The sequence below is a fragment of the Spea bombifrons genome, chromosome 9, assembly GCF_027358695.1.
Source record: "Spea bombifrons isolate aSpeBom1 chromosome 9, aSpeBom1.2.pri, whole genome shotgun sequence".
Taxonomy (NCBI): Eukaryota; Metazoa; Chordata; class Amphibia; order Anura; family Pelobatidae; genus Spea; species Spea bombifrons.
This window is the reverse complement of record NC_071095.1, coordinates 41,581,523-41,595,518: the sequence shown is the minus strand read 5'-3', so window position 1 is coordinate 41,595,518 and position 13,996 is coordinate 41,581,523. Positions and strand designations below refer to the sequence as shown.

The following is a 13,996-nucleotide window of genomic DNA, read 5'->3' as shown; positions in this document are numbered from 1 at the left end:
TCACTAGTGTAGCCGGATAGTGTATAGGGATATATTATCTGCTCAGATTTAACCTAATTCAGCTAAATTGATTCCCAGGAGTTTTTTAAGGGAAAGAAGTGGAATAATCTGCAATGGCCGAGTCAATCACCTGATCTCCAGCTGATCGAGCATACGTTTCGCTTGCTGAAGATAAAACTTAAGGCAGAAAGACAATAACCGAAGACAGCTGCGGTAAAGGGCTGGCAAATCATCACAAAGGAGCAAACCCAGCATTTGGTGATGTCCGTGCGTTCCAGACTTCAAGCAGTCATTGTCTGCAAAGGATTCTCAACAAATGAACATTTTTGTTATGATTGTGTTGATTTGTCCAATTACATTTGAGACCCTGAATTAAGGGGACTATGTATGAAAATGGTTGCAATTCCTAAATGATATTTTATTCAACCCCTTGAATTAAAGCTAAACGTCTCCACTTCAATTCCCTCTCGGTTGTTTCATTTCACATCCAATGTGGTGGCAAACTGAGCCAAAATGATGAAAATTGCGTCGGTGTCCAAATATTTCCGGACATAACTGTAATAGTCAATGACCTGCAGCTGGGGAGGTTGCAAGGGGTGTATTCACTAAAATCTTGGCTTGGTTATACGGAGGGGACTTGGTTGCATTGGGCTCCTAAATATTTGGGGTAAAAGACCCCTCAAATTTCAGCGCAAAAACATTAAAGATTAGGACGGCTTTCTAGAGTCATGGGAGACGCGTCATCAAACTGGTTGCTGCAGATGTCACCCTGTATTAGAACTTTTCTCCACTGACACTAAAAAGGACTGAGGTCAGGAGAAGCCAAGATGATCTTAAATGATATTCCAACCAGTTTCTTCTCATAAAGATGCGCCTCATTTCCTTATAACACAGAGAAAAGATGAATAAAGTGCTGTGAACATCAGAATCACACCTGAGATTTATTTCTAGAATTTCTAGAGAATACGGCACATTAAGTACCAAAAATATACTCCATTTATTGTATTTCTTCTGATTTAACCCCAGGGCTGCAGAACATTGCATCTTTCTACCCCACCCACAGTGTCTTTTCTGCTGGCCACTACTCACCAATTCATTAAGTATCATAACACTGAAGCTAAGCAGACATTAGTGTCATTGATGAGCTCTGAGCTCTCATGGTGCCTCAGTGTCATAAGAGTGATCTCTCTAGGTGGTGAACGGTTTAGAGAGTGATCAGGCAAGCAGCACAGAAGTGGTTCTGCTCCCTGTTGGGAGTCGTACTGACTCATTAGGATGATGAGAGTGATGATCTGCAGAGTTCTGACAGTAGATCGTGAAGCGTGGAGGTTTAAGGAAATGTGGCAGGTCCGCAGATCCCATCCAGCAGGCAGCCCGTGCAGTCCCTCCCCGTGGGCTCTGGGTGGAGAGTAGTGAGCGTGACGTCAGAGGCATCCCCACGCCGTGCCTCTCAGCCACAATCTGCCCCGAGCTGCTGAACACACACAGGGTCCGGGGTCCCTGCCATGAGCTGTCGGGCTCCTCTGTGCTGATATTGGAAGGGGGCTTTCTCCACAGCTCTGCCTCCTCCGGGAGCATGAATGGGGCAGCAGGATCCAGCAACCGGACCACCAATGACTTCTGCGTTAACAAAACCCACCTGGACCCCAACGAGAGTCCGGCCATCAGCGCCGTGATGTTTGCAGCGGGGGTAGTGGGGAACCTGATTGCCCTGGTGCTGTTGGCAAGTCGCAAGAGGGGGCAAACCTCCCTATTCCTCATCCTGGTCACCGGACTGGTCATCACTGACCTACTGGGCACCTGCATGATCAGCCCAGTGGTTCTGGTCTCATACACCAAAAACCTCACTTTGTGTGCCATGGATGCCAGTGTCTGCCACTACTTTGCCTTCGCGATGACTTTTTTCAGCCTTGCCACCATGCTTGTCCTCTTTGCTATGGCTCTGGAGCGAGCCCTGGCCATAGGGCATCCCTACTTTTATGAGAAGTACATTAGGAAACGCTGTGGCCTCATCACCTTCCCTGTGATCTACCTCTTCTGCATCTTCTTCTGCCTCCTGCCATCCATGGGTGTAGGGGGGTATATACAGTATTGCCCCGGGACCTGGTGCTTTATAAATATGCGGGGGCATTATGTGAATGGACGGACCAGCAATGTGTACTCCACTTTGTACGCCACTCTCCTGCTCATCCTGATCATCGCTGTCATATCGTGCAATGTAGTTGTGATGGTCAGCCTGGTGAGGATGCACAGACGCCAGAAGACACGAAGATTTGGATCGCTGATGGTGAATAAGAGAGAAAGAGTGTCCATGTCAGAGGAGGTTGACCACCTCATCCTCCTGTCCATCATGACAATCATCTTCATCATCTGCTCTGTCCCTTTTACAGTAAGTGTCCATGCGGTTATTTAGCACTGCGAATCAATCATGTCTATATGTCTAGACAATCATGATTGTGATAATGACTGAAAGGGTTACAATTTGGGGTAAAATATTCAAAATAATAAAGTTAAAAAAAAATAATAATACAGTTTTAATTGATACGGTAGAGCTCAAAAATGCACTTCATGAAACAGTAGTGGATGCATGGTTAAGCTTCCCAGAAGAGGCTTTGGGTGCTAATGTCAAGCTGATTTAAATCTAAGGATACAACTAAGGATTTGTAGTATGTATGGAACTGGGCTGTGTACAATGTGGAAATAGTTTAGCCCGGCATCCTTTACTTTTCACACAGCATTATAGTGATCTGGTGTAAAATCCATGTCCATGTGTGTGATTGCCTTCCAGCAGAAGTGGTAATGATAAGTCCAGGAGGGGACTCAAACATGGCTAAACATAAGGCTATGCAGTATAGGAAAAGTTACAATGAAATTTATACAACAGAATGTCCAGTGCATGGCTTGCAAATGGTTAATTCTGCATTTGAAATAAGTCCGGGCATTTCTAGCTGCATTGGTGCAGACTGTGTGGGGAGACAAAGCTCTGCAGGAGAACAAAAAAGCATTTAATAAAGGTGCTGTCCCACTTATACATAAATAAACTGACCTGACATCTTATTCTTTCCTTGGGAGGTGTAATCACAAACTTTTAAGACGCTCCTTAACTTTCTATGGCAACAACCTATCAGTGTGTGCCTTTGGGTCACTTGACAATTAAGCGTTCCCAGCAAAAATGATGAATTTTTACACTTTTACACTTTGGGGAACACTTTTCTTCTTTCCTTATACCTAATGAAAAGTCAATTTAAAAGTATCTGCAAAAACCATGGAAGGGTTTTAGAATAATATCTTCCAGTACTACAGTCCTCATATCCACACAAAGGGATGACTCCCATTCATTCTGGTTCCTTGAGATAACCTTTTTCCACAATAAAACCCCCAAAGCAATTTTTCTTCTCTTATAATTACCTGACCTCATAAGTTAACTACCTCTTTAATTCCAGGGGACCTTGTGTGGTTGAAATGTCTTCTTGTGGGTGAGAAACTACAGCCGGAGGTTGATGTTTATCACAGTTCAGGGTAATATGAATAGACCATTAAAACAAATCACCCCATTAAACAAGCACATCACTTGTGATAGATAAACAGGATCTTAATGACTTCCTACAGACCTTTGGATTTCAGGGGGTCATGACCCACCATAAATTCTAAAATGCCCCAGATGTTCATTTTTTACATAAAATATTTAGTGTGTTTATTCACATGTCACACGCTTGACCTGACCTTTTAATGGGATTTAGACACGGGATTTCTTATGAATGCCTTTTTTTTGTGATGGATCCATTGGCAGGATGGGAAAACTATCTTTTAATGTGGGGGCCACATAGCAGTAAGTGTCATAAGGTTTGGGGTCTGTGATGTGTTTGATGCAATACATTACAAGATATATCACCTTGTGGTTGACTGGGGGGCATCTGTCCAACATACAGACAGTTGGTCATCTGTGGAGAAGAAAGAACTAAAGAGTGAAATGTAATTTTCTTTTCTTGGGAACTTAGTATTCAAGCTGATGAATCATCGGCCCCACAGAATGTTGCTGGAGTTTACTCTGGACTTTCCCCTAAGACTTTTCAGCTCTTAGCAAATTTAACCCTGAGTTTAATGCAATACTTCCCCTTTAATTTAACCCATTCAGTAAGAAAGAGCAGTACGCTCTGGTGCTCTGGTTCCTGTTAGGTTATATCTCTCATTTTGCTCAGGCTTTGGCTGATGATCACCACTCTATGGCAAGTGAGTCTCAAACTTCCAGACCTCTGTCTGCCAAGAGGGGGGCTTGGTTCTTCAGCATCACAAGTTAGGCCAAGTTTTGGCTCAGTTTGGCACAACTTATACCACACTTTACTAGCTCATTTACCTTCTATATATATATATAATAGCAGAAAGAACTGCTGGCTATCCGGCACATATTGAAATAAAAAGGGTCTTCTTCTTCATTCTAAAGTTACCAGGGAAAACCGAGCAAGTGAATTCCGGGTTTAAGGCAGAATGTATAATTTTTCTACATGTCCTTTGCATTTCTTAACCTTGGAGCCTCATGTATGACATGTGTCTTCCTGTGTGTCACAGAATACACATTACCCTATTTACTAATGTTGTGAAAGAGCCATCTGCCAGTAAATTCCCTTGCACTTTCTTCTGCTCTATGCAGTCTTTTGTTGATCTTTGAGATAACTGTATGTACTTGATTTAAAGGAAAACATCCCACAGTATACATATTCTTATAAGTACCTAGAAAAGGTACGTTTGCTTTTTTATATTATTTATTATATCATATATGGTATTTGCTTTGTAAATTTAAATAATGATACCTTACGAAATCTATTGAATCAAGCACACTGAGTTTTTATCTTATTAGTATCCCCAGCATTCCTATATTATATTAATTGTCCGTACCCTGGATATGATATAAAATCTCAAGTGGGCTTTTAAAGGTGTTTTGGCCTGGTTGGTGGTTTTCAATTGCCTTCATGGTATGATGAGTGCTTTTTAGTATATATATTATCTATCTATCTATCTATCTAATTTATTTTTCCTTTTGGAAAATATATATTTCTCTTTTTAGTTCATCTATGTATGTAGTGTTCTAGCATTATTATCTGATGAAGCAGACATGGTGCACAAAAAGGGGAAATCATCAAAATTATTTAGACAACAAAAGTGTTGCAAGTACCATTTTTGCAACATTTAAGCTGTTGTCTGACATTCCATGTTGGTTTAGTGCTTTGTTAATGTTATTATTTACCTTAAGAAATATTTTGGTTCCTTTTCTCTCTTCTGTATCTTAGAGTTATACACTCTTCCCGGTTCTATTTCCCCGCTGTGGTTTTGGGCAGTGCTGATTGGTATCAGTTGACCGAGGGATGAATGTCAGATATCTCTGTTAGCTCTTATGGATTACTGAAACTATCATGATTGATTGCAAGTAATTTGTCCAGTTTTTGCCTCTTTTAAAGATCACAAAGGCCACATTTGAAAGAGGATCTGTCGCTTTTCCATCATTCACTGGGGGCATTTTTCATCCATCCTCATCTTGTGGGGACTTATACTATGCTTGACCCGGAGTCTGGGGGGATTCTTCCAAAACAATCAGAATAAAACAGTTCCCTTCACATTCTATGTAATATTTTTCTCGCCGGAGGATCTTGGCTTCTCAAATAACTAGAACTAGTTTTCTAATAGATTAGATGGAATAATCATACCGTAGTTATCTCAAAGTTGTGACTTGAAACGAGGTTCCATGAAGATGTCTGTCTTAGCGCCTTAAATCATCATGGATAATGTATAAACTGTGTGATATAGAATGTTATGGAATAATATTTTTATAATATCTTGGGTTTAGAAATGTGCTCATTGCCCACACCTTAGACCGTCATGTTTATTATGTCTATGGAGATATACAGGGTTCAGGGAAGATGATACAGGACCTAATAAAATATATTGAAGAGATTGTAAGAGTGCATCCACTAGTGGGATAACCACCTGTGCAATAGTCAGCAAACACCATCAAAACATTCTAAAAGAAAATAAGTACACCAAGCACCAAGATATGTGGAACAGCGTCCAGCAGAAGTGGTAGAGGATAATACGATATGGGAAAATAAACATCCATGGGATAGGCATGTGACTACCCTGAATATAAAAGGACATTGAGTCTTTTAAGCAGGGATAATGGGCAGACTAGATGGGCTGAATGATTTGTATCCGCCTTGAAATGATGTGTTTCTACCAGAATCCTACTTCATAAATCTAAACCAGATGAAGTTGTGGCATAAGAAATATTTTTTTCCCAGTTCATAACCATTTTTTTTGGCAGAGTAGTATTAATGTGACGTTGTTAGAGTTACTGGGAAATCCAAGGTTAAGGATAACTCATAACAAGTGAAAATCACCCCCCAAGAGACCCCAGTCCCTATATATATATATATAAATATATGTATGGAATTTCTTGGGAAGATCTTACACTAGTCTTAGATGTAAAACATATATATTCCATCAGGAAAGTTGCCAAATGTCCCTTGCTGAATGATATCTCCGTGTAACTAATTTTCCTTGGGACCTTCATCATCGCTGTTCTTTCTTTTTGAAAGTCTTTAGCCTCAGTTCCCTTGGCCTCCAACCTTTTATCCGCATTTAGTAAGATATTTACAGAATTAGTGGGTATGAGAGTATCACAGTGTTCCACAGGCTTAAAAAAACCCAATAATATTTAAAAATGATATTGTGTTAGAAAAGAAAGTATATTTACAATTTACATGGCTTTAATGTAATGACACGGTCATGTTCAAGAAATATTATCATGGCTTGAAACCTTCGGGAAATTCACGGGCAGTCGGCAAAAACACTTAGACTTGTCGATTTAAATAAAATGTAGGGAGCCATGCATGCACTGACCGCCACAGATGTCCCAGAGTGGGTTATTGAAAATGCTGGTCAGTTATGTGATTTTAAATTGCAAGGTAAATCCCAACCTACTTAATAAAATATAAATATAAAAAGTTATAGTTGAATTAAAATTTTAATCACACAATTATTTTTTATGTCCATTTTGTATGAACTCCAATACATTTTATGGCATGCTTTCTCAATTCTTTGGTGAAAAAACTAGGCTATGAATCCTTCCCACAAAGAGGAATGAGTTGAGGGGTAGGCAGTTAGTGGCGTATTCTTGCCCAGGGTGGCAGGTCAGGGTGGGCAGCAGGCTGTCTGACAGCGAGCCGACACACTTTTAGGTGATCAGGCTCTCTGTAACGACACTGCTCAATGGGCTGGCTAAAAGGGAGACCACTGATCTCCCCAAATGGCCAACAATACTATGGAGGAGTGTGTCGCCATATCCTGGTGGGGAAGGGGTGGCCGGTGGTTCTGCATTGAGCTATCCCTATCACACGGATTCAGCCAACATAAGTGATTTTCTGCCTCTCCACTCACAACTTGAGTATTTGCGTTAAAAATGGGTTTTACTGTAGCTGAAGCAGGCAGGAGAACACAAAATTAATTTTCTAACGCCGATCAACATAGAAATTATACACCGATTACGCATATTAATTAATGTCATTAGTGTTAATTATTTAAAAGAGAATGGGCTACATACCCTTTGCAACACCATGGCTGGAGTGCTAAAAGCACGATATTACCGTATTTACATATACGGTAAATACGGTAATATCGTGTGAATCGCATGTCTTCTTCCCGGCACATTAAGGCGGCTGTGAATAGGTATAATACATGTATTTACAAAAAGGGAAACCACAGAAAAGGAAGGAAATGTTACCCAAGATATTAAAAAAGAAATCTTCCCAAACCCTGATTGCCAATGTGCCCGCTGCGCAGTGTATTTATACATAGAAAAGGTCAAAAATCAGGGCAAAAAAAAGTGATTACCACTTAACTGGTCCTTTATGGGTTAGTCCATTCTGTTTAAAGTAAAAGCTTTAAATAATTGCTTTTTTAGCATTTAGATTTATAGCGGTGTTACAAATGGCTATTTGTAGCTATTTGTTTTAAGTACCTTAAATGATATGTTTTATTTATACGCATTTTCCTTTACGGCTTCTGGTGCGATTTTGCCTTTATAATAGACAGACACAATTCTGCCTCTAAAATATGTCACAGAAACAGTCTATAGTCTTACGAGAATCCACCGATAGCTGTTCCACACCCAAAAATCAACACTAACCTGTTACTCTTATGGATTCCAGAAAGCGGTTTAAACATCTCCCAGAACAGCACGACATAAATCAATAAAGCACTTAAAACTATCTATATGTTCTGTCAACAATGCTACACATCATTTGGCAGCCTTTAAAGACTGATCTGCTACGTTTTACAGCTCGCTACACAAAGCGATCGTATGAAATGGTAATTAATTACTGCATTCCAGTGTTCTTGTTGTAAGACAGGGGGCACATAGGGAACTCAAGTTAAACAAAAAAGCTGCTAAAATGATTCCACATCACAAATTTAAAAATAATCCAAATGAATCCCTATTTTTAGATCATCTACCATTTTTTTGACGCAGTGTAGTCCTTCGGGTTATGATAATATATTGCATGAATGCAAACTAAAGGCGTTGGGTGAGTCATGAGGAAAAGAATTCTTTCTTACTTTCAATATGAACATCACAGATGTCTACAGCAAGTCCAAATGTCCATGTCTGTACACAACATAATCAAACTTACTAACAAAGTGTTACATTATGTGTCAAGCAGCAAACAAAGGTACAAGAGCCCAGGGATAACTCTAGGGTTATGGCGTCTGGGTGCTTATACACATACATTCTAACACCGGACACGTACACACACCTTCTCAAAACATACACCATAAGCTTTAGTATACATTCTTTGTTAATGGTGCATAGGGGCACTTATAGTAAAGTGTACATTGTTATAAACACAGCTAAATTTCCCATACCTGACCCACATTTTAAACACTCAGTATTACATATGGCAGCATTTGCTTAATTAGATAAATTTGTCCCGGCACCGTGCCTTGACATTTATACATTTCTTTTCCTGAGACTCCTCTGAAGCTCAGATTCAATGCGTAAACTATGTATCACTCCCTCCCTCCTCTCCAAAAACCCTATCACACACGCAACTGTTATTTCTAGAATTCCACATGAGCAGCGATGCAGAAATTGTGGATTATGTTTTCATCAAGAAATGGAATTTATGGGTGAAAAATACACGAAAGTGAGACTTAAACAACTGTAAACATATGCAGGGTTTTACCATATGCAGTTCTTACACGCAGCAGTTGTCATGACTTTCTTGTAGAGTTCATGGAGAGTAGTGGCACGTAAACTGGTAGAGCCAGCTTTGGAGCTTTGCTAGTATGGCATTTGGCATGCAATGGTCTAACAATCATAGCTCTAGTGCTCGGGTTACCCTAGCTGTAGTCAGTATATCAAAGGATGTTAAAGTCGATTGGCGGATGAAGCGTCTCACTTTTAAAAAAATATATATAGTATACCTGTTTATTATTCTATTATTGTTATTATTTTTATTTACATAGTGCCAGCAATTTTCGCAGTGCTTCTTACAATACATATATTGAAGGGGAATGATGAGACCAGAATACACAGACTAAGACAAACCGAGTCTTGTCTTGGAAGCTTACAGTCTAGAGAATAAAGAAAAGATACATTTTTTTAAAAGCAATGTAAACATGTTCCACTGTCTGGAATTGTTGTTGTTATGTATCTAAAAGTATTAGTTACAAAAAAGGGGGGGAAAAACCCAGAAAACCTTACATAATAAAGAGCGGAGGCATAATTCTCACTAGCAAAGAATGCATATTATTATACTTTTAATACGTATTCTCTACGTATGGGGAGGGGGTAAAGCATTTTATCATTGGGAGAAGCTGCAGCGTATTGTCTTATATGACAAAATGAATTTGTAGTGGAGTGCTTTTGTAACTTTTGACCAGACCATAAGCATACAGACTTTTAAAAAGGAATATTAGTATCTTAATGCTAGACTAACAGGCACCAGACTTGTGCATTTAGATTCAGGAAGCTGAATCTTGTTCTCCGCTCCTTCACCTTCTTCTTCTTCCAGTTCTCTTGTTGCTCCTCCGGTGATCCACTTCTCCCGGTAATCTGCTGAGGTACCCTGGCCTCCTGGAGCACTTCTGCAGAGTGGAGCCTTGGCACACCATAAGGACAACCTCTCCCTCTATTAAAAGCTTGTCCCCATGGGGCGCACTGAGACTCTGCCCAGATGCAGAGGTGCTCCAGGAGGCCAGAATAATACTGACTGATCCGCACAGAAAGAGAAGTGTAGAAACGCTTCTTTTTCTCCACGGATCTGTTTGCATTGTTCTGGCTATATGGAGCACATCCACAACAGGGCAAAGCCCCAACGAGAGGACTGTCTCTCCCCTATTCCTCTAATCTGGGGAAAGGTTGTCCGTGTGGTTTATGCCCTAATACAAAAGTGCTCCAGGAGGCCAGGGTACCTCAGCAGATCACCGGGAGAAGCAAATCACCAGAGAAGAAAGGAGAGTGAAGAAGTATAGAACATGAAGAAGGAGGAGAAGAAGTGAATCTGTGGAGACATGGAAGAGGTTGGAGGAGAATGTAGGGAGACATTGAGAGAAAATATGCGTGAGATAGAATGAGACAATGAGTGATGATGAGTGACAACGAATGGAAAAAGTCCTCTGAATTTCAAAATCCGTCGAAATTTTGTCTGAACCGAAACAGACACCACGTATATTTAGAAGTAGAAAATGTTTTCCGTGTTAAACTCCTTCTAACAGATTCTCATTAAAAGGAAAATAGCTTGTTTGTACATTTAAATCTCAAATACATACAAGCAATTACTGGGAATTACTTAATTTGAATGATGGAACCATTTGTATTGGTGTGTTGCCATGGCAATGTTTCCTCTTTGCATACGAAGTAATGGTCCTCTTTAACAATGTCGCAGGGTATTTAAATTAGCCAAGAATGACTATTTACCCGTCCTAATGATGTATAAACAAAAATGCTTTTAGGAACACTAATGTTCTATTGGGAATGGTGTAGCCTGAACGGATAAGTCTGTTAAAGCATTTATGGTTCAGCTACGTCCATGTCAGTCCGAAGCGGTTTATAATTTATATTGTTACAATTCAATATGAAGAAAACCTTTTTATTTGCTCTCCACAACTATTATTTTTTTTTTTACTCCGCTACAATGTTACACTAAAATGTAATATTCATTTAATATGGAACTAATTATGGAGGCAATGTAATCATTTTGAAAAAAAAAAATCATTACTAAAGATGCTATTGCTTGTTCTTTTGTGACGTGATCTTAAAATATGGGAAATGTTAATATAGTACATATGGTTTTATAGTAATTTGAATCCAAAGCTCAAAACAGTTGATCTTGCAACTTTCCAACCTGTTATGGTAGCCACAATCAAACTTTATAGCCAGATGCTATATGACGTATCCACATTATCCATGCCATTTTCGAGACAGAACCCTAAATGTGTTAGAGAAGCCATTTGTTCTCGTGCCATGGGTTTAGTGAATTTAGTGATTCAGTATACACGGCCAACTATATTCTGACCCATTAACTGGCCTCCCCCTTAAGTGGAACCCTTTTATTTTAGGAGATGTGGCTTCACTAAACTCTTTGCACACCTGTAGGGATCCTAGGGTGATTGTATCAGACACAGAGCAAGGGACCAAAAATGAATATCGTTTCTTTACGCAATTCCATATATATAACATTCCCTTCTATTTCTATTTACATTATTGCGACTTTTTGGTCTATAGAACACTCAAAAATTCTGAGCTCCTAGAAAAGAGGGACATCAGCGGAGGAAGGAGGGACCGAAGAATTTGAATCCTACAGAGGGAAACTTGGGAGATATATAGAAGTGAAATATAGCGGATATGTCACCGCACCCGTTTATGTATGGGCACTGATAACTAAGCAGCTTGCCAGTCACCTCTGTGCGTATGACGGTTAATGCTCCCACTTACGAGGGGTTTAATGTGCCTGTGCATGCACAGTGTTGAATATTTACCTATTCTTGATGATTTGAGGAAGTGGTATACAGAAGATTTAACCTGGAATAGAGCTTCAAAGTGTTCCATTCGCACATGAGCAATATGCAGTCACACTATAGATATGTATTCATTTAGAATTTTGTGTTTGTTTTGCAGGTCCGGGCATATATCAACAGATTTGAAAGCCTGCGTGATGACAAGCAAGACCTTCGGGCATTACGATTTCTTTCTGTCAATTCGATAATTGACCCCTGGGTGTTCACTATATTAAGACCCTCTGTTCTCAGATTAATTCGATCTCTGGTTTGCTGTCGGACTCCATTTAAGGCAACAAATTCTATAGCTAATCCCTCATTTAATACCCGACTATCAACGAATAAGCTCAACATTGTGGACACCAATTATGGAAGCTCTCAAAAGAACCATCTGGACAGTCATGGAAAAAATGACCAAGGGGAAAAATCAGATGTTTAAAAACATTAACATAAAAAGAAAGGCTATTTCTTGTTTACAGCAAAATTACTTGACTATATTAACCATCAGTTACAAAAATGATTGACCAGGAGCCACCAACCAGAGATCCTTCTGCTGATGTTTGACTACAACTTCCATTATTCCAGTAAAACCCCTGGAGATTTTTTTTTCCACACCTACAATTTTTGGGGTAATATATACACAGGAAATACTACATACAGTTTGAAAAACTACTTTCCCTTAGCATGTTGGTCATTACCATGAGACTACTATTATAATTGTATCAATCTACCTACTTGATATATCTTTTATCCCATAGGGTTTCGACTCCCAGAACTTTACTCCAATGGGAGGTGAAAGGGACTCAAGTTTATGGAATTATGGTAAATAAATATTTATTGTGTAATATAAAATGCAACCGATTATAAAATGTTTTCCCAAAAAAAATTCAAACTCCAGGTAAAAAATGAATATAGCACTTGCCTAATACTTTTACATTAGGTATGCAAGAATATTATCATCCGTCATCCCTCCCACAGAGCCAGTCACACATCAACTTATTAACGACACTAACCACACTCAGGGAATTTTTAGAAACCATTAAATACAGAGCTGAACACATTGTATAGACGAGAACTAAACATCTTTGCTTAGGCAGGGCCATTAACTGACAAGGACCTGTCCATCTATGGATATTTATAGAGTCAGGTATGGAACTTCATTAGAACCTGGCCTTAAAAATCCTCTCCTGTGAAGCTGAAGCTAAAAGTCTAATCGGGCATTACATGTTACGTATTTACCGTAATTCTTAATATATTCATCTGGTAGCATGTGTACATTTTATCTGTATTTGTGTATGTTATGTAGTTATATCTTGTTGCTGATGCTGAACTACCAGGGTTGCTTTTTCTTCATAGACAAGACAAAAAGGGTCATATACATACCAAGGCCAACCTTTCCATGATATCCCTAATTGCATAGATCAAGACAAAGGCAAAAAAACTTAAGCTTTTGCTCAGATGTGGGAATATTGTTGAATATTGTCCTCTCAAAGGCTTTTTACAGACCACAAATATATTCATACATGGTGGCGTGCTCACCCTTTGGTCCTAAATCCAGTTTAGTTAAATGTTTCTCATAGCTACAACCAGCCATTGTCCTTATTAATTCAGTGGCTCTTTTGTATATTTTCCAACTTTTAGCCAAGAGGAGCAACACTTTTACCGTAGGACAGACTCAGATGAGCCAGCCAGTGTTTCTCATGCCCCACTCATTTTGATCACATTGATTATACACTGCTTCTTCATCACTTGTACTTCCCTCAATTATCCATTACTTGTATTATTTATAGGGCATTGGGAAGTCTCTGTAGCGTTTGGGGTGTTGTGTTACATTGAGCTGGTAGTTGAATTATGTTGACTCACATATTTAGCAAGCTAAGTTGGCATGACTAGAGCACTTCATAAAGTATTTAAATTAAAAATACCCCATATACTGAAAACATTGATACAA

At 39.3% G+C, this 13,996-nt stretch overlaps 1 protein-coding gene across 1 annotated transcript; it reads left to right on the top strand.

The window, feature by feature from the left end:
- Nucleotides 1-1,499: 1,499 nt before the first annotated feature.
- PTGER2 (prostaglandin E receptor 2) lies at nt 1,500-12,505 on the top strand. The gene is made up of 2 exons (XM_053474308.1): nt 1,500-2,389; nt 12,167-12,505. Exons 1-2 carry the CDS (start codon nt 1,577-1,579, stop codon nt 12,482-12,484), a joined length of 1,131 nt encoding a protein of 376 aa, XP_053330283.1. The 5' UTR covers nt 1,500-1,576; the 3' UTR covers nt 12,485-12,505.
- The last annotated feature ends 1,491 nt before the right edge of the window (nt 12,506-13,996 follow it).

Bases quoted from the DNA above. Each gene is read 5' to 3' on its own strand.
- PTGER2 (XM_053474308.1), top strand. From the start codon at position 1,577: ATGAATGGGGCAGCAGGATCCAGCAACCGGACCACCAATGACTTCTGC. The intron at 2,390-12,166 runs GTAAGTGTCCAT...TTTGTTTTGCAG, and splicing joins TCTGCTCTGTCCCTTTTACA to GTCCGGGCATATATCAACAG.